Raw genomic sequence first — 21,411 nt, 5'->3', positions numbered from 1 at the left:
CGTGATTGTGATCGAAAACTTTTTGTTGGATTGCTGTCTGATGGCGTTGCCTGCGTGAGGTCCAACTCAAAATTCCACAAGATGATTTTGATGTTATCTTTGTAAGTAGAGCAAAGTTGTGGTAATTTGAGATATGGTACAGAATGATTGATTTAAAAGTTTGATTAATGTAATTGTATAAATAATAAATAAACCCACGATAAACCCACGCGAATGCTGCACCAGCGCATCGCCATCCATCGGGGCACGGATCGGGCAGTACCGCCCGGTACCGTACTCCGTCCGGACGTGTCTTCCAGCAGTTCCAATCCGCTGCGCTGCCGCCGCTGGTCTTTGCCTTGGAATTGGCTGCAATTACCGACCCGTGTTTGCTGCCCGAACATTTTGGAAACCAGTAGTAAGTTACAGCGGGTGCACACCCTTAATCTGCGAATTGTGATGCCTCTGGCTCTGCTCTGTCGCTCTGACCTCTTTATTCACTAACGTAGATTGAAATAAAGCATTAAAAAAAAAAAAAAAAAAGGATGGGAAATAAGGAAGGTGGGGGGGGGGGGGGGCATTGTCATTGAATATTGATGGCATTCTACCTTTTAAGTCAACTGTCATGTAAGTGTACTAAAATGTATTATCTGTTTTTAAATATCTCTAGTTCACCAACTCTTTCAAATACAAGACTTGTCTTAGCCTGTCTGAAGCCACACTGAAATAAAAAGTGTCAGCATAAAACAGGCTGATTTAGGGGAAAATATGGCACTTTTTTCGAGAAATTCAGGCTGCTAAAAAATGTGATCTGAATTGATTTCTAACTAATGTTTGAGATGTATGGAAAGAAAAAATTCAGGGACTTCTTTTGACAGTAAGGACAAGTTTATATGATCATTTTAAATAAGGATTTAGAGATAAATTGCAAACCCTTATTTTTGTGTGTTTTAATTCCCATGCGTTTACTAATATACCCAGTGGTTGTGTGTCCGGACGGGTTGGGTGTCCGGACACATGACTTTTACTCTCAATTTTGAAAAGTTTACAAGCAATGTCTTTAATTTTTTTTAGCACAAAATATAAGAAAATATTATAAAGAAGAAATATTGATGGTGAAAAAAACTATTCAACCTATATTTTTGGTTTATTCCTGAGATAAAAACAAGGCTTCATTTCTGTTACGTGTCCGGACACCCAAACCCCCATCCTACTATGTGAAAATGAAATTTGTTTGGCACAAATTTTTTCACTTTGTCGCAATTTTTCTTTGTGATCTGATTTCCAAATCTTTTAAAAAATCATATGGCAAGTTCCCCCAAGTCTGGGCAGTCCCCCTTGTCTGCGCAGTCGCGTATCTGCGCGATTCTATTAAAAGAAGATACGCAACAAACACAGACTTAACACATGCAATACATAGACAGGTATTCATAAAAAATTTTGACTCAAAATAGTGGAAAAATAATGAATTTAGGGCATTTCATGTGACGGCCTCAAAATGCAGCCTTTCTCATCAAAATCTCTGAATCGTGTGCAAAGTGAATGAGTGCGCAGACGTGGGGTACCATTTTTTTTTAAATTTGAAAATGACTGCCCGAGGTTTTTTTTTAAAAATCCTATATTTTCTTTCATTTTTCATTGAAAAATTTGGTACACTTACTCATAATAATATAAGGAACATTATTAACTGAAAGATTTTGTGAAATAAGAAATTCATGTTAAATCTTAACTCAAATTGTTAGGTGCGCAGACTTGGGGCCCACCATAATACCATCAGAGAGAGCATCAAAATTCCTATTAGGCACTTTATGGACAAGTTTTTGGCATCAAGAATAAATTTATAACAGCTCTCAGAAGCTAAAAATTTGGATTTGTGTGTGTCCATTTCTTAACTACACAGTCTATGGCAGGAAAATGCTGAAAATTGACCTGATTTCATTCTTCTCTTTTGCAGGCATTAATTGGATTTTTCACAAAATTGTACATTTCTGTCAGTCTGAAGGTTGTTTCTATTCAAATTCACAAAGAAAATGTGATATTTTCTTGAAATAAGAATTTTTTTTCTCCAGACATCGTACTTACAGTCATGACTGTCTTCCCCTAAACTTGTTATGAATTCAAATTAAATTGAATTGAGATTGACCTTGTTTATGAAGATCATTTGTTTACACCTCGCTCTGTTTTTTTCTCATAAAAGTTGATTCTTTGTCATAAAATGCCCCTGGTGAACTGCTATTATTCCAGACTCGGTGTCTCTATAATGAACTTGTGTGAAAACGGGGTAAATGCGCGACCACAGCCACAGGCACAGCTTTTACAAACCCACCCGAAACAAGTTTTATCATTTGGTCAAATCTATACCCTGTTTGAGTATTTTCACGTGTGTTTTGGACAATTTTGCCCCCTAAACAGTACCGTACAACCTGTAAAATATATACATGTTTTCCCCCTCAACTACTTGTATACCGTTTTTGCCCGATACTTGCTTTTATGACACGCTAAATGTGTTATGCACATGATCTCAAAAAGTACCCTTTTACACATTTTTTGGTCGTGCGTGTGTACTCCAATAGGGTATATAGTTGAGGGGGGGGGGGGGAACTGACCTCCACACTCGGTGAGAGACAGCATTTTACTGCTTGATGAAATTTCCAAGATGTGACTGGAGAGATTCTTAGAAATGAGGACAATCCTAGAAAAATGGGGATGGCATTTCTTTTCTGACTGTATTGTGGACCTAGATCTGGGCCTTTTTGCATAAAAATTACCATCAGGGATAACTATGCCATGCAGTGGTAACTTGCATGGAATTCTTTATTCTGATTGGCTGTTGATCATCGTTACCATGGTAGTTACCATTGGATGGCAAAGTTAATCTAATATCTTAATAGTAACTTTTATGCAATGGGGCCCTGGCCTAGTTTGGTCCTACCCTTTCACAATGCTCATACAAATGGAATCTGGAACATCATTGTCCTTAAAAAAAATATATATGAGAATGGGATATTTTTTTTTATACATTACTTCAGAATTCTTCTGGTAAATGTGGTGATCAGAGCTGAAATACTACCACTATGGTCTAGCTCTCTGCTAGATGGAATAAGTGATGAAACAGTTCCTCTCAAGTACCTTGGCCCTACCCCGCGGCTCTTGTCTAATTGTGAAGAGACTGCTCAGATGTTTCTCTTGTGAGTATCCACTTTTGGCCTGTTTCTACAGAGAATTGTTAAAAAATGTTTTATCTTTTCTAGAATAAAAAAAACGTATCGCCCTTAAAACAACCTGTGATTATACAGAGCGAATAATCCGATTAACTCACATTCCGCGTCGCAAATACCGCTTCAATTGGGAATTCAACCTATGACCTTGCCATGTATTGTGGTATTGTGAGTGATTGTATTACCGACTGGCCTTGTATTACCGAACGCGCACATCGTACGCGTCAGAAAATAATTTCATACGCTCAAAATTTTGTAACATCCTTTCAAAGGGAACTTGAATAGAAAGATGATGAAAAATTGTCAAAAACACATTTTCAAAGTCTTAATATTCTAAAAATAATAAAATATGCTCAAAATAGCTCATCAGTAATTTTGTTTTTTTCACAACTTTTCCCATAGAAAACACACGTTCGGTAATACGATACCTTTTTCAAGTAACCAAAATATTTCACATGCAAAGAGGGGTCCGATTGGAAGCTTATATCATAAAAGGGACAAACGATTTTGGCAAAATTTTTACATATTTATATTTTGTAGGTAATTGTGTATTTATGGTGGAAGTTTGGTGAATTTTATGAGAGTAATGTGTTTGATATGATTGAATTCATGAAAAGTGTTCGGTAATACGATCCACGTTACCATATGTCATCTGGCGAGATTGAAAAGGCCAGAACGTGCATATATACAGTGAAATTGCACTTCCGGGTTCATGCACTTCCGCCAGACACGATGTTTTTTCGCCATGTGTTTAAAGTTAAACAGATTAACACGGCAATAATCATCTCCCATAGGCGGTGGCCATGAGAAACCGAATTTGCGCGATGCGGTTTATTAATGAACTGCATCGCGTCTGTTTCTACAGGGAAGTTTTTCCGGAATTCTGGATACTTACGAGGGTAATATAGTTTAACAATTCTCCTAGAAACATGCCGTTTGTCTAAGTACTATCAGATGGTCTAATTCCTCAGATCCTTTGTAACACCATCATGGCTAAACCTAGTTGATCTACTATCAAATGTGACCCACCATCCAAAAATTCACTGAATTTCTAAGACATTCAATAAAATCCTTGTGTGGGTTATTCTTAAAAATAAATTTTGACATGTAACATATCTTTTGAAAGCTTAATATATCCATTTAAGCTCAATAAAATATTTAACTTTCTTTTGGATGATTTTTTGTTGGTTTTGGGGTGGCAGCTAGGTGCCAGATAGTGTGCTAGTAACTCTTGATTCTCAAGTCATTGTCTCATTAAAATGGGCGCCATTTTAGCACACAGCCTGTAATGAATGATCTTTGCAAATAATCTATTGTAAACTCATTGGTTGATAAGAAAACTTAATCAAGAAGAGACAGTGCTAATGGCAAAGTAACTAGGAACATGATATTGCCGAGAAAAATCATGAAAATACCCAAGTTCTTGAAGATGATTAGAAATGAATTATACACACAAGTATAGTCATTAAAATTTTCTTTATGGTTTTTTTTTGCAGTGAGTATGCTTATCTATCCCAGAATGCATTTGTGACACCAATGGCTCCAATGAGAATCCCTGCTAATCTGCTTCATGTAAGTATTGTTAAGCCTGAGCTGCCCTTTGTACAATAGCATATCTAGCATCAACTATGAAAAAGAAATGTATGGGCCCATGCACAAGCATATATAGTAGAGTCACTATTGTTCCAGACAAATGTGCTATGAAATGCTTTGTAGAATCTGATGCTGGATACGTGCCTGTTGTAGGTTGTAATTCCCAGAGGTTTTCTGTTTGGGGATTGCCCTTCCCTTCCTTTCTTACATTAACTTAAGAACCGTTTGAGGATACATCTTCAAACTTAGTGCACTTATGCACAGGAAAAGCGATGATGTCTCTAGAGATATTGGTATCACGAGATCAAAGGTTGCAGAGGTCATATTCTTGAAGATATTAAAGGGGAAGTTCACCCTGAAGAAAACTTTGTTATAAAAATAGTAGAAAAAATAGTAAAAAATATTGGTGAAGGTTTGATGAAAATCCGTTAAAGAGTAAGAAAGTTATTAGAGTTCAAAGTTTTGGATTTGTGACGTCATAAACGAGCAGCTGCCCCATGTGTTATGTAATATAAAATGTATGAATTTCAAATTTTGTATAATTTTGTAAATAATTGAAATTCTAATAACTTTTTAATTATTTGATGAATTTTTCTCAAACCTTCGGCAATATTTTTTATTATTTTTTCTGCTATTTTTACAATAAACTTTTTGTCAGGGTGAACTTCCCCTTTAATCTCATTCTTGAGCAAGAATCGTTTGAGGATGCAACTTCAAACTTAGCTCATGTATGCATGTGAGAAAAGCAATGATCTGTTTAGATTTTGGCATCATCATGAGGTCAAATTTAACACAGATTATATTTGTGAAGATATCGATCTCATTCTTGAGAAATGAAGAGCGGTCTGAGGGTACAACTTCAAAATTAGCTCACGTATATGCATATGGGAGCAGCAGTGATATGATGACATTTGATACCATGAGGTCAAATGTCACGATACCATGAGGTCAAATGTCACTGGTCACAGAAATCATATTTCATAGATATCGATTCCATTCTTGGAATAACTAAAGAATCATTTGAGGGTTCAACTTCAAACTTAAGTCATTTGCATATGAGAGTGACAGTGATCAGGATAGATTTTACGGCCATGAGCCTAAATGTCATTATAAAGTTCTTGCAGTAACTAAAGAACTAATTGAGGGTTCAACTTCAAACTTCATTCTTGCGTGCATATTGGAGTTTATGCTATTGTTTGATTCACAGGTTGATGATCCTTTTGTCCAAAGTGCTGTAATACGATCAGAGAGTATAGCCCTTCTCATCAATGGAACAGTCTTCATATACACTCTTCAAACTGGAGAATATCAAGAAGTAATTATACCAGCTGATTACAGAGTGGCATCACTGGAATTCTCGCAGTACTGCTGCCAACACACTTGGTGTGAGGTATGTAGGTTATATTCGGGGTTGGTCTATAACACTTGGTCTAATTTCCAGATGTGGATAAATTTGAACAATAATAATCACACTGACAACAATGATAACATTTTATTTACCCAGGGCAGCCTCTGCTCTTCCAGCTCTGCATAACATAACATGCTATTATTACCCTTCTCCAATCTAAATGCTGAGCGCCTAGCAAGAATGCAGGAGGCCGATATTGTCTTGCCTGCAAAGCAGAGAGATGCTTTAGGCACCGACGGCGGCAGCATTGTCAACACTGAAATTAACCAATGTTTATGTTTTGAAATAATAATGATAATAAAATAATATAGGATTTGTATAGCTCACGTATCCCCCTTGCTAGGTGCTCAAGGCACTCCTATATTACCCCGGCTAAGCTAGTCTACTGATTCTGGTGTGCACAGCTATGTGAAAAATTATTTCCTGCCGGTACCCATTTACCTCACCTGGGTCAAGTGCAGCACTGTGTGGATAAATTTCTTGCTGAAGGAAAACACGCCATGGCTCGGATTCAAACCTACGACCCTCTGTTTGAAAGGCGAGAGTCAAACCACTAGACCACGATACGCCCTCTAAAATGTCATCAAATTTTTAACAGAAAGTACATGTATATAGACCCAGTTCATGTAACCTGGACAGAAAAATAATCAATTACTACTGATGATATTGCATGAGTTTTAGGTCACATGATCATGGTCAAAGGTCATTTAGGGTAAATTAACTTTACACATGCTTTGGTTATCAACATTGTAATCTTAAACCAGTCATGCATGTAGAAGAACCTTCTTCCAAGCACTCTCTTGAATCTGAACAGTCTTAAAACATTCCAATAAACGTTATCTCTTCTCACAAGCATATTAGAGAAGCCCTTATACTTTCTTGATAAATGTTTATATGATTCTAATTCCCTGTGTATTTGTTTATTGTACATGTAGCCCCTTTATAGATGAATTGTAAGAAAGTGTGCAGTAGAAATACCTTTTTATCATGTCAAAATGAAATGTATCTTTCCAAGGATTGGAGTGATGCTGTGTTTGCCATAGGGAAACGGACTGTACCAGATGATGGCTTGATCAACATATTTGTCATAGAAAGAGGAAAACCTGAACCCGTAGGAACACCACTACCACATGATCTACAGGTAAGCTCTTCCTCTAAAAGATTGTCATTTTTCTACGTGATTCATTAACCACTTGAGGTTCAGTGTCTTCTTAAGGAGGCCCTTTTGCAGGTCCTCTCTATATACCTTGAAATGAATATGTAGAGGTCTTGTGGCTCAGTGGATAATCCCACCACAGCACTGGCTTCCTTGAAAAAAGCATTTATCTACATTTGCCACTCTCCACACAGGAGTAGTAAATGGCCGGATACCCCCTAGGAAGAAATTCCTTAAATGCTCGAGCGTCCGATCAGGTTAACCGTGCTAGGTAATAGTATGCAGCACTTAGATACAATGTATAAGTGATATGTTAAAAAATGTTGCATATTATTATAATTATTAATATTATTACTACAATGTATTATATGGTTAATAAAAAGAGAAACATGTGTGAGAAAATAAAAATTCACAGTACAGTATGGTGTCATTCTTGAGTAAAAGCTGTTTTAACTTGAGCTAATCGTTACATCTCTAAATTGGAAATGTGATGAAAACAAAATTACTATTTGAAATTGCAAATTGGCAAATCTTCTGTATAGTTTTGTTGACTTGTAATATAAAGGTGTGAAAATGAGTAGAAAATTCATTATGATTGGCAATTTGAAGAACAGAAGAAAAGTAAATTCTAACTTGTGAAAGTTTTGTACCTTTGTGTGTTAAACTATTTCTCAGAGTGCTATTACACTCAGTATCAGAATGGAGGGTATTAATTTAAATGAAGTAAATGTAGTTTTGACCCATTCGGTAACCATAAGTACCTGTACTGATAAGTATGATATTTCATGAAAATTGTGTAAATTTTGTAAATTGATGATTAATGGTTAAAGCTCAAGCAGAATACTGACAATTATGCAAGGGCCCTGTGTCCATCAATCTTTGATTTGATTCCGTGGTTTTCCCCAAATATGGAAAAAAAATCATGCGATCCAGGAAGAACGCAGTATTAACATACATTTTTTAAAACACAATTTTCCAGGCCATGTAAAAGATTGCACAAATATGGTGACTGTCATGAAAACAAAAGCAAAACTGCATAATTGAAATATCTGCTCAGCAAACCTTTTATGAGTGTTAAGCATGTTTGCTATCTGCTCTGGGGAGTGTTTCATCAACATTTTCATCCGACAAGTTGTCAGATCTGACATCTTTCTCTGATGTTGATTGGCTGAGAGGTACTGTTACTATGGTAATTGTCGGATAAAATGGGACTTGTCGGATAAAACGTCCGACAAGTCTTTTCATGAAACGCTCCCCCTATCTATCTGATAGAAACTCAATATTTTTCCTAAGATTTTCACCATGTACAGAAGCTTTATCAACATGTTTTTTTTTCATGTCACAGAAGATCACAGAATGTGATGTTTAGAACACCCAAGAACACAGAATGTGGTGCTTAGAACACTGATGAACAAGGTATTGGCATTTTAGAAAATGGAAAACTATGGTTTTAATTGAACTTTGTCTTCTTTGTGTAGGATCATGAACTGTTGGCTGCTGTTCCTCTCTTACCTTGGCATTCTGTGGCTCTTCTTTTAATGACTCAAAACCAGGAAGACCATACTCAAGAAGCTATATTTTACTACTTACATGTACCATTTGAAGGTAAAACAACATTTTCTTTACAATTTTCAGAGTCAATACTCATCGTGATTTCTATGAAGGAGGCTTGGTCAAGGCAGGGACTATTGTACAACTTTAGCTTTTCTTTACCATTACTATTTCTCAAGTTTCTGTAATTTGTGTATTATTTGAAAGACATTAGAAGCTAAAATTCATTGTTTTTGTCTCACCTGCATAGCAGAGTGAGACTATAGGCGCCGCTTTTCCGACGGCGGCGGCGACGGCGGCGGCGGCGTCAACACCAAATCTTAACCTGAGGTTAAGTTTTTGAAATGACAGCATAACTTAGAAAGTATATGGACCTAGTTCATGAAACTTGGCCATAAGGTTAATCAAGTATCACTGAACATCCTGCATGAGTTTCACGTCACATGACCAAGGTCAAAGGTCATTTAGGGTCAATGAACTTTGGCCGAATTGGGGGTATCTGTTGAATTACCATCATAACTTTGAAAGTTTATGGATCTGATTCATGAAACTTGGACATAATAGTAATCAAGTATTACTGAACATCCTGTGCAAGTTTCAGGTCACATGATCAAGGTCAAAGGTCATTTAGGGTCAATGAACTTTGGCCAAATTGGGGTGTTTGTTGAATTACAGCCATAAATTTGAAAGTGTGTTGGTCTAGTTCATAAAACTTGGACATAATAGTAATCAAGTATCACTGAACATCCTGTGCGAGTTTCAGGTCACATGATCAAGGTCAAAGGTCATGTAAGGTCAAAGAACTTTGGCCACGTTGGGGGTATTTGTTGAATTGCCATCATATCTCTATAAGTGTATTGGTCTAGTTCATAAAACGTGGAAATAAGAGTAACCAAGTATCACTGAACATCTTGTGCGAGTTATAGTAGTTTTCAAAATCAGCACTGCTGCTATATTGAATCGCGTGATGCAGGTGAGACGGCCAGAGGCATTCCACTTGTTAATGGTAGAAAATGGTTTGCATATGATTATGTAATGAGTTGTGGTGCTGATCCTTACCTTGCTTTTTGTCTCACCTGCATAGCAGAGTGAGACTATAGGCGTAGCTTTTCCGACGGCGGCGGCATCAACATAAAATCTTAACCAAAGGTTAAGTTTTTTAAATGACAACATAACTTAAAAAGTATATAAACCTAGTTCATAAAACTTGAACATAAAATTATTCAAGTTTTACTAAACATCCTACCTGAGTTTCAGGTCTCATGACTAAGGTCAAAGGTCATTTAGGGTCAATGAACTTCGACCATGTTGGGGGAATCAACATCAAAATCTTAACCTAAGGTTAAGGTTTTGAAATTTTGTCATAACTTCGAAAGTATATAGACCTATTTCATGAAACTTAGCCATAAGGGTAATCAAGTATTACTAAAGCCTACTTGAGTTCCAAGTCACATGACCAAGGTCAAAGGTCATTCAGGGTCAAGGAACTTTGACCAAGATGGGGGTATTTGTTGAATTACCATCATAACTTTGAAAGTTTATGGATCTGATTCTTAAAAAACTTTGACATAAGAGTAATCAAGTATCACTGAACATCCTGTGCGAGTTTCAGGTCACATGAACAAGGTCAAAGGTCAATGAACTTTGGCCTTGTTGGGGGGAATTGTTGAATAGACATGAAACTTAGCCATAAGGGTAATCAAGTATTACTAAAGCCTACTTGAGTTCCAAGTCACATGACCAAGGTCAAAGGTCATTCAGGGTCAAGGAACTTTGACCAAGTTGGGGGTATTTGTTGAATACCATCATAACTCTAAAGTGTATGGATCTAGTTCATGAAACCTACACATAAGAGTAATCAAGTATCACTGAATATCTCATGCAAGTTTTTAGGTCACATGTCCAAAGTCAGATGTCATAAAGGTCAATAAACTTTGGCCATTTTGGAGTTAATTATTAGATTGCTGTTATAACTTTCAAAGTTTATAGATATAGTTTATAAAATGTGGATATACATGTAGGGGTAATGAAGTATCACTGACAACTCTTAGGTCGCATGATCAAGGTCAAATATCATGTCTTTTCAATGAACATAGTATTGTATCATTATATGAATTGTGTTTTTTGTGAATTATTATGTTATAGTAGTTTTCAAAATCAGCACTGCTGCTGAATTGAATCGCATGATGCAGGTGAGACTGCCAGAGGCGCTCCAATTTTTTTTACATGACATCGTAATAATCTAATTTTTGCATTACTACATGTACCTTGAAAATATATCCGTTGTATGGTTATATGAAAGCTAAAATTAATTATTTTTGGATTTTGATTATTTTTTTGGGGGGGTTTCTTTTGATGCTGTTTAGGTAGAAACCCAGAGAGAGAGGAAGATCATACTGAGCAGTCAATGAAGGCTATAGTTTACTCTCACCATGGCGACATCCTCAATATTGTCCATCTCAAAAACAAGTTTGGGGAGTTCTTGATGTGGGGCCCTAAAGAACTATTCATCTCAAAGACTGGAGGTAAGGTCATCTTCAACTTGCAGCATACAAGGCATTACTATCTATATGTCACAATCTTCATAACATACATTTCCACTGACATTTACATTTTTTTAAATTTCACTTTGCATATTACAATTTCTTTCTCACCTGCATAGCAGGGCAAGACTATAGGCGGCGCTTTTCCGACAGCGACAGCGTCAACATCAAATCTTAACCTAAGGTTAAGTTTTATAAATGCCATCATAACTTAGAAAGTATATGAACCCAGTTCATGAAACTTGGACAGAAGGGTAAACAAGTATAACTTAACATCCTGCTTTGGTTTCAGGTCACATGATCAAGTACAAAGGTCATTTAGGGTCAATGAAATTTTGACATGTTTGGGGTATTTGTTGAATTTCCTTTGTAACTTTAAATTTTTATGAACTAGCTTCTTAAAACTTGGGCATAAGTAATCAAGTATCACTAAACATCCTGTGCAAGTTTCAGGTTACATTACCAAGGTCAAAGGTCATTTATGGTCAATGAACTTTGGTCATTTTGGGGGTATAGTTTTTGTCTCGCCTACATAGCAGAGTAAGACTATTAAAAGGCGCCGCTTTTCCGACGGCGGCGTCAACATCAAATCTTAACCTAAGATTAAGTTTTTCAAATGACATCATAACTTAGAAAGTATATGGACCTACATGTAGTTCATGAAACTTGGACATAGGGTAATCAAGTAATACTGAACATCCTGCCTTGGTTTCAGGCCACATGACCAAGGTCAAAGGTCATTTAGGGTCAATGAACTTTGGTCATTTTGGGGGTATAGTTTTTTGAATTGGCATCATAACTTGAAAGTTTATGGATCTAGTTCATAAAACATACTAGACATAAGGGTATTCAAGTATAAATGATTGTTTTGCACACATCTTAGATCACATGATCATGGTCAAAGGTCATTTTGGGTCAATGGACATAGTATTTTATTATTTAAATGTTTTCTTTTGTGAATAATTATTCAATAGCTGTTTTCAATGTCAGCACTGCTGCTATATTGTTTGTGAATAAATCAAAATAATGATTTATGTTTGTACATGTACACTCTGTTTATTCTGAGTCATGCTATTGCAATGAATGCATGCTTTATAGTTATTTTGCATTGCTTTCTGATGTAATGAATAAACAAATTTGAATAGTATGGAAGATGTTGATCATCGTGGTAGTATAGAATTGGTAAAGGAAATAATCTGTTGTCTCACGATGCGACAAACTGAAATTGCGACATTTCGACTGCACCTGCTGGTCTTCGTCAGGTGATGAAGTGGACAATCTCGTCGTGAGACAACTGATTATTTCCTTTACCGAAACAAATTTGAATTTGAACATCATCTTCATAAATGTCAAAATTTGAAGTTGTAGAGTTGAATAAAAGAGAAGAAACAAGAGTTTCTTTGACACCATTCTTTGGACTGCTTGGAAGTTTCACCCAGATTTGATAGTGTGCAAATACCATGCTTGAGTTAACCCAAACTTCAAACCTTGTTTTTCTCCTTATCTTTTGAAGCTTTCACTGAACTACTACTGCATTCAATCAAGTAATTGTGTGGAATTAATATTGACAAGTTATTTATCATTTTAAAGATTAGGATGCGCTTTTCAAGCTAAGTAAAGATCTTAAAATTCATGTTGGGTGACTTGGTTTTGGGGTGGCTGGTCTGTTATAGAACATCTTGCTGATGATGTTATCTGTTGGTTACTCCAGGTCAGTCTGTGTTTAGAGCCAGTGAATATCTAATGGAACATCTTGAAGATGACCATGGTGAATATATCCAAGAACTTATTCCAGGTGAGGAGTTAACCTGACAAAAATACATGTATGTCCAAGGCAGGAAATAGTCAAAATGTATACTATGATAAACTTGCTACACTTATGCAAATATTCTTGATGTCTTCATTGACTATATTTCTATATTTAGCATAAAACCATATTGAACGTATATGGACATGTACAACAGTGGGTGATTTCAAGTATGGAGTTGAAATCTGATGACCTTTTTTTATCACACTTGGTTTAAATGATCGATCGTTGATACCACATATGTGTTGTTGAGGATGATGGGGTCAAAGGTCATCTAAGGGTCAAAAGCTCAAGATTTTGTTCAATTGCTCTCATTTTTATTTCTTCATCAATTATGTTCACACTTGGTACAAACGATCTTTGGGTAATACCACATGTGTGTTGTTGAGGATGATGGGTCAAATGTCATGTAGGGGTCAAAAGGTCAGGTTTTTGTTCAAACTGTGCTTATATTTTTATTTCTGCATCAACTTGCACTTAGTAAAAATTGGGTAATACCACATGTGTGTTCATGATGATGATGGGGTCAAATGTCATTTAGGGGTCAAAAGTTCAAATAATATAAGGTTCTGTCTATCCTTTTTCAAGTTTTTGTTCAACTTACTCTCATTTCTTTATATCTGAATCAATTTTGTTTATAATTGGTACAAATAATCATTGGGTAGTACCACGAGTGTGTTTTTGAGGATGATAAGGTCAAAGGTCATCTTAGGGTCAAAAGATCTTGTTGCATATCTGATCACAAAATCATGCAAGTCTCGTGGTTCATAAAACACCTGGGGTGGAATTCTGAGATCCATTTTATCTCAAATAAAATAAAATATCTTATCTCCGTTAAAATCAGTGAGATAAAATACCCTTAAAATCTCTCCGAATTGGTATTCTGAGAACAATTTTATCTTTGTAAGACACACCTACCTTTAAATCAATATCCAATTAGAAACGCGCTTTTATAGCTCTCTCATATCACTCAACCAATTGAAATCCATTCCGCCAGGAGGTGTGGAAAGGGGTGAGATCGCGTCAATTTATTGACTTCAAATACGCTTGCACTATACGCTTGCGCGTCTTTACAGAGATTTCTTTTTAACAAAAAGGACAATACTCTCATCTTTTTTCGAAGTCTATATCGCATCTTTTCAAACAATATTAGTCAAGACAAGTCTTATGAAATACTTTCTGATTGGACAGTAATAAGGTTAAGGTGTTATTCTCAATAAATATATAATTTTTCTTCATTTTTATGTCAACATTTGGGGTTAATTCACCTAGAAATATTGGTGAAATCAATGTCGCGGAGATAAAATAGCCCCTACCCTTTTTTAAGTTTATTTAATATTTTCTTCAAAGTAACTTGGGCGCAAGCACATCATCCGCGTTGCAATACCCAGATACGCGATGGGTATGTCTACGCAGGCACTGTTCTGTTGCGTATCATCTATAGTTACGCAAGATAAAATTTATATGCAAGATAAAATTGTAAATTTTATCTGAGAGATAAAATGTCATCTCAGAATGCCAATTTCATTGAAAGAGATAAAATAAAATATTTTAGATATAAAATGACCTCAGAATACCACCCCTTGTTATTTAATGGGTCCCAAGTAAATTTTTACCAAATATATCATAGATAAAATTTATGTGGGGCTTTTTCTCTTCAACTTCTTCCGTCCATTCCATACTTCTTTTGTGTGTGTTAATCCAAGCAATTATTCATTGTCCTTGGCTAATTGAGAGGATTTATTTTTTTTGTTTTGTTGATTATAGAGTAACAAATGCTCTCATAATACTTTTGAATTACTAGAGAGATCGCTTGATGCATTTCAATTGTTGAGGGAAATTACATATTGCATCTGTGTAGTTTTGTGGCATACCATAATTCACCTTTGTCATTGATTATCTGATTACCCTAGGTGCCAATGGAGATTTTGCTTTCTTGACATCAGAAGGAAGACTGTTCTATGGGCGTAGTAATCTAGAGACACATTTGGTAGAGGTAAGAAATGCTGTAAAACGGTTCCTTTCTAGAACACTACACTGTAAGCATTTACAACCCCCAAGGAAAATAGCAATAATGTTAATGTTTGGTATATATACTGTGCACATATCCACCTCGACATAGCCGAAGTTGAATAAAGTGTCTCTTTCTTTCACCGAATGCGAAATGTCGCGCCATTTCACAAATATGTTAATCTTTGAAAATGAGAAAGAATTATTGAAAGCGAAATTCCTTAAACATGCATCTGATCTGCGGCAGTAGTGTGCATTTAGCCAGTAACCCTATGCACATTTACTAAGCACAGTTCATTTTAATCTTAATTTTTTTAGTAGTGATATCACCTTTTGGACATTTTGGACAGTGCGTGTGCAACATTACAAAAGTTTGGCATTCAGCCTCCCATTTGCTCCGGTACAACAAGCTAAGTAGGCGTTGTACAACATTTTCAACATCGACGGCAGCATCGTCACCATTGAAATATTAACAAAGGTTAAGTTATTGAAATGTCATCATAACTTAGAAATCATATAGACCAAGTTCATGAAAGGTAGACACAAGGGCAATCAAGTATCACTGATTATTTTGCACAAGTTTGAGGCCAAATAATGAAGGTCGAAGGTCATTTAGGGTCAATGAACTTGGACCATGTTGCGGAAATCCACATCAAAATCTTAACCAAGGTTAAGTTATCAAAAATGTCATCATAACTTTGAAATTATATAGAACTAGTTCATGAAACTTGGACATAAGAGTACTCAAGTATTGCTGATTATTTTTGATGAGCATCAGGTTACACGATTAAGGTCAAAGGTCATTTAAGGTCAATAAACTTTAACCATGTTGGGGGTATTTGTTGAAATGCCATCATAGCTTTGAAACTTTGGGGATCTAGTTAATGCAACATGGACAAAGGGGTAATCAAGTATCCCTGATCATCTATCATGAGTCTTAGGTCACATGATTAAGGTCAGAGGTCATATAGAATCAATGAACCCAGTATTTCATCATCATAGAAATTTTTTTTTTGTGGATAATTAATCATGTTATCAAAGCCAGCACTGTTGCTAAACATGTATTATAAATCACACAATGCAAGCTAGACTGCCAGAGGTGTTCCACTTGATTGTTTATGTATCTAGCACTTTAAAAAACTGTGTATTATATTATATATAAATATATTATTATTATTATTATTATTATCATCATTGTTATTATTATAAGATAATTTAACATACTAGAATGATGAATATTATCATCATAATCATAAATAACGTATATTGCCATACTATTAGTTCAATGCAATAAGCGTTTTTACCTAATGGGTAAAACTTCAGTATATGTAATGATGATAATTTAATGATAGTCATTTTAAGAAAATCAATCTTTTCAAACCAATTAAATCTCCTTCCATTAGCTCCATGCCGATGACTTGGTCAGCCCTAATTCTGCTATCAGCTTTGACAAACAGAGCAATATCTTCATCATGAATGCACAGCATTACGATATGGATTCCCATGGTGCATCAACAGACAGCTTGGTTTATTTGACTTCAGAGCTCATCTATCCATCAGAGGTCCTAGAAGAACAGGACCATGACCTACCCAGTTGTCCAGTAAGACTCAATTCTCATTTAAAGGGGAAGGAAGTACACCCTGACAACAAGTTTTGTGTTGAAATAGCAGAAAAAACAATTTTAGAAATTGGTGAAGGTTTGAGGAAAATCCATGAAAGATTAAGAAAGCTGTTAGAATATATATGCAGCTGCCCAATATGCTATGTGATATAAAATGCATAAAGTTCAAGTTTTGATGGTTCGTGATGACTAAAAATTCTCTTCTTTCAGGAGCGGGTGTGAAATAATTGGCAATGTATTAAGGCCACCGCACACCTTACGACCCGACTGGTCGGCGACTGGCTTGCGACTGAGTGAGGGGAAATGAATCGCAAGGTAGTCATAAGCCTCGACACCGCACACCTTGCGATCCGATCTGCGACTCACGCATGCGCTTTTTGCTTTTTGGCATAGCAACTGAGAAAGTGCGCTTACTACTGCGTATGCGCGTTGTTTATCATATACGCGTCGTGCAATTCTACTGTATGATTGGCTGGAAGTTGGATTGAGCTTGCGATCCAGTCATAAGGATTCGACATGTCAAATCCTTCCGATTTTCCTTGCGACTTGTCTTTGACCGGTCTGCGACGCACTAGCTGACAAGAGCCGTGACGTCACATCTCCCCTCACTCAGTCGCAAGCCAGTCGCCGACCAGTTGGGTCGTAAGGTGTGCGGTGGCCTTTAAAGGTACAATAAAACCCATATTCAACATTTTTGAGAAAATGACAGTTCTATGCATGTCTTCATGAATATTTAATGAGCAAACTGATGATGTCATATCCCCACTTGTACCAGTGTGTTGGCTCAGTTGGTAGAGTATCTGTCTCACAACTGGGAGGTCGGGAGTTCAAACCCCGGCTACGTCAAACCAAACAACGTTAAAAGATGGGAATACTGCTACCCTGTTTGGCGTTTAACGATTTGAGGGATAGAGCAGTGTCAATCTGGTGCTGCACAGTGGCTGCCAGGCCCACAAGTAGTTTGGCAAAAAAGAATTTTCTATTTCAGATATCTATTTCGAACAATAAAATACAGATATTTCTCATCATTTGTACTGTAATAATTGAGAGTTTCCTCTAGAAAGGTGAGTGTGCAGTAAGACATTCAAACCTCTTGCATGACAACCTGTTAAAATAATGCCTATGCAGGGACACTATGCAAATGAATGGTGCTAACTAAGGGACTGGTGTGAAAAATGAAACAAAAAGCATGATACAATTCAGATTTAAGGAATATAGCAACGTCGATCTGGCGCTGCACAGTGGCTGCTGGGACAATGATCAATTGGGGCAAAATGAATTTTTGGAGTATTTCTTTTTCAGATTGTATTTCGAATAATACAATACAGATTTTCCTTTTTTTATTGTATTTTATTACATGAAATTATGTTTATGCAAATTTTGTCCTCTAAGAACTAAAATAATGGATAAAAATATGATTTTATGTGTTAGACATTCATTGCTGCAACTTATATTATTATAAGGGAGACATATCATAAACACATGTATGAACATATACAATGTATAGAGCTGTTATCGTTAAGAAAATTCTCTGTTGAGATATATCACTAAAAATATCTTAACGATATCGATAACTATCGAAAAAAGAACATTATCAATACGCATTTTTTGTGCATTATAGTGATGTCACATACTCGCGTTAGTCAAAATTTGTATCTGCCACTGCACCAAGAATGCTTTAAAATCTGCGCTCATTGGATGTAAACTATTACAAAACATCTTTTAACAAACATTTAGCATAAATACATCCTCGCCTTTCACGTTATTAGCATTATTTTAGGGTTGGATGATGAAGGTTAATCGATAATTTGGGGGTTTTGGGACATTGTTCTGAGCAGTTAACGTTTTTTGCCTATCCGCCATTTTGATATCGTGCTGTACATCTTTGAACGTAGAGGGCAGCAACACACGGTCGTGTGCTGCTTCTACGTTAGTTGGTACTTCACTTAAACTGATCTTGCGATTGTGAATCTATTCCATACAATCGAATGGGGTCGAGTGCAGACACGATGTTTGCATTGTCATGATTATAGCAAGCAAAGTGGGGATGAGATCGTGTTTTGTGCCAGATAGTAAGTATTCATATTTTGTTAAGATTTTGGAGTAATTTCTGTTGCCGTTCTGTGCATTTTAAGGAAAAATATGTTTTCCGCGATTTTCTGTTTGAAAAGCCTCTTTCAAAATGCTGTTTCCATGAATTCCGTGAAATCGCAGAAAATCACTGTCTCGTCCCTACGTAATAGCGGTTATTATTGACAACGAGAGAGAGGTTATCAATATCGCTAAGCGGCAAAAAACAAGCGATTGTCGACAAGACTAGCGATAAAAAGGTTATCGATAACGGCACTAAACATGTGAAATAATTATGATTTCATGTACAGTAATAACACAAGAAAAAAGGAAAGTGGGGATGTGACATCATCAGCCCACCTAATAAAAATAGACCAAAAATAAATTATAGTTCAATTTTTTATTTTGCTTTCCACTCTAGTTTCTGCTATTTACTGCTGATTTTGGAACTGAATTATTTTACATTGATATTGGAGACAGTCTGACGTTACGAGCATCATACATACCAAGTCTGTGGCAGAATAGTAACATTATGGTAAGATACAATATTTGGTCATTTTCATTTTTGTGCTTTGTAGCACTACTTCACACCGTCACTTGAACTGCTCACAGTCAATTTGTGCATTTCATGACACATGTATGCACAGGAGTGAAAGACATTTGCTCCTGTGTAAAACCCAGGATTGAAGTTGGTCATTTGATTCGTGAGTGGATTTGTGTGTGGAATTGGCAACAATTGCTCTACTCTAAAGTGTCACTTTGGTTTCGACTCAGGGTTGGATGGAATGATTTGAAGCAAGCAGTCTGTCAAACTCCATTCATTAAAGGAAAGAAGATTAACCCTCATTTATTCTGAGTTCAACAACTGGAAGTCATAAATCAGTGATCCGCACTGCCCATTATCTACATAAGAATAGAAAATTCCTCACTTAGCAAGAAAGGTGGACTTTGTTTTAACCTATCTTACGCTTGGGACAAATCATTGATTTGTGTTAGACACATATTTTCAACTCCTGCATCCATTGAGGGAGCACCATAGTTGTACTCTACCATAATAACCCAAAATTTGATTTTATTTACATGTATGATTTTTGTCTTGCCTGCATAGCAGAGCGAGACTATAGGTGCTGCTTTTCCGACGGCGTCGGCATTGTCGGCAGCATCGTCGATGAAATCTTAACCAAGGTTAAGTTTTTGAAAATTTGTCATAACTTAAAAAGTATATATAGACCTAGTTCATGAAACATAGACATAAGGGTAATGGTGTATCACTAAAGATCCTACTTGAGTTTCAGGTCACATGAACAAGACCAAAGGTCACTTAGGGTCAACAAACTTTGGCCGTGTTGGGGGTATTTGTGGAGTTGTCACCATAACTTTAAAAGTTTATGGATCTAGTTCATGAAACATGGACATAAGAGCTACCATGTACCCCTGAATATCATGTGCGAGTTTCAGATCACACGATGAAGATCAAAGGTCATTTAAGGTCAATGAGCTCTGGCCATGTTGGGATTATTTGTTGAATTGGCATCATAACTTAGAAAATTTATGGATCTAACTCATGTAACATAGACATAAAGGTAATCAAGTATGAATGATTGTTTTTGCATGCGTCTTAGGTCACATGATCATGGTCAAAGGTCATTTTGGGTCAATGGACATAACATTTCATTATCAGATTAGTGTTTTCTGTTGTGAATAATTATTCAATAGCTGTTTTCAAAGTCTTCACTGCTATATCAAATCGCGTAATGCAGGCGAGTCTGCCAGAGGCGTTCCACTTGTTTTTTGTTGTAATCTTTATTCTGTTTTCATGAGGTCATCAATGAAAAACAGCTTTTTGCTGATCTTTTGTACCTAACTGAATATATTCCAAGAGATAAAAACAAATGAATAAATGTGATAACAGGAAATCTCAAAAGTTTCCCACCCTCGGTCACACAGTTGCCTTCAAAAACCTGGCAGAGAGACTTCTACTAAAGAAGATGGATATCCCAGTCAGAATGTAGTAAGTGCTAGGCCCCATAACACACAGGCTAGCAATTAATCGCTGATTTGAAAGAACAATTCTGATTGGTTACTAGTTATTCTACTGAGCAAAGTGTGCATGCAATGATGCTCTTGATAGGCCATTTCATTAAGCAATTAATTGCTAACCTTTGTGCTACGGGGCCTGGATCTTTGATTCATAAATTTTTCAAGTTGTGCCATTCATTGAAGTTTGTCATTTTTTTGTTGTAGATCTATGCATCTAATCCTAGCATCATTACTGCAAACACCAGCCTGACGGCAGCAGATCCTATCGGCAGTGGACTAAAAAAGATTGAAGTAGTAAGTACATGTAGTTATAGCCTAGCAAGTTAGCAGATGATTACAGTCTATGGAGATACATGGATGGTACATCTTAGATTTTTCCAAAATGCCTTTGTAGCAAAACCAAACTGTGATGAA

The 21,411-nt window shown here is 36.3% G+C and overlaps 1 protein-coding gene across 1 annotated transcript; it reads left to right on the top strand.

The window, feature by feature from the left end:
* The first annotated feature begins 18 nt into the window (after window positions 1-18).
* On the top strand, window positions 19-21,324 carry LOC129279600 (uncharacterized). The gene is made up of 12 exons (XM_064111567.1): window positions 19-101; window positions 3,009-3,167; window positions 4,694-4,769; window positions 5,998-6,180; window positions 7,214-7,339; window positions 8,833-8,959; window positions 11,272-11,430; window positions 13,160-13,243; window positions 15,169-15,251; window positions 16,669-16,866; window positions 19,379-19,492; window positions 21,202-21,324. Exons 1-12 carry the CDS (start codon window positions 82-84, stop codon window positions 21,322-21,324), a joined length of 1,452 nt encoding a protein of 483 aa, XP_063967637.1. The 5' UTR covers window positions 19-81.
* The last annotated feature ends 87 nt before the right edge of the window (window positions 21,325-21,411 follow it).

The sequence above is a fragment of the Lytechinus pictus genome, chromosome 16 (assembly GCF_037042905.1).
Source record: "Lytechinus pictus isolate F3 Inbred chromosome 16, Lp3.0, whole genome shotgun sequence".
Classification (NCBI taxonomy): Eukaryota; Metazoa; Echinodermata; class Echinoidea; order Temnopleuroida; family Toxopneustidae; genus Lytechinus; species Lytechinus pictus.
This window is presented reverse-complemented; position numbering and strand designations above follow the sequence as displayed.

Bases quoted from the DNA above. Each gene is read 5' to 3' on its own strand.
- LOC129279600 (XM_064111567.1), top strand. From the start codon at position 82: ATGATTTTGATGTTATCTTT. The intron at 3,168-4,693 runs GTGAGTATCCAC...TTTTTTTTGCAG, and splicing joins ACTGCTCAGATGTTTCTCTT to TGAGTATGCTTATCTATCCC. The intron at 16,867-19,378 runs GTAAGACTCAAT...TTTCCACTCTAG, and splicing joins ATGACCTACCCAGTTGTCCA to TTTCTGCTATTTACTGCTGA.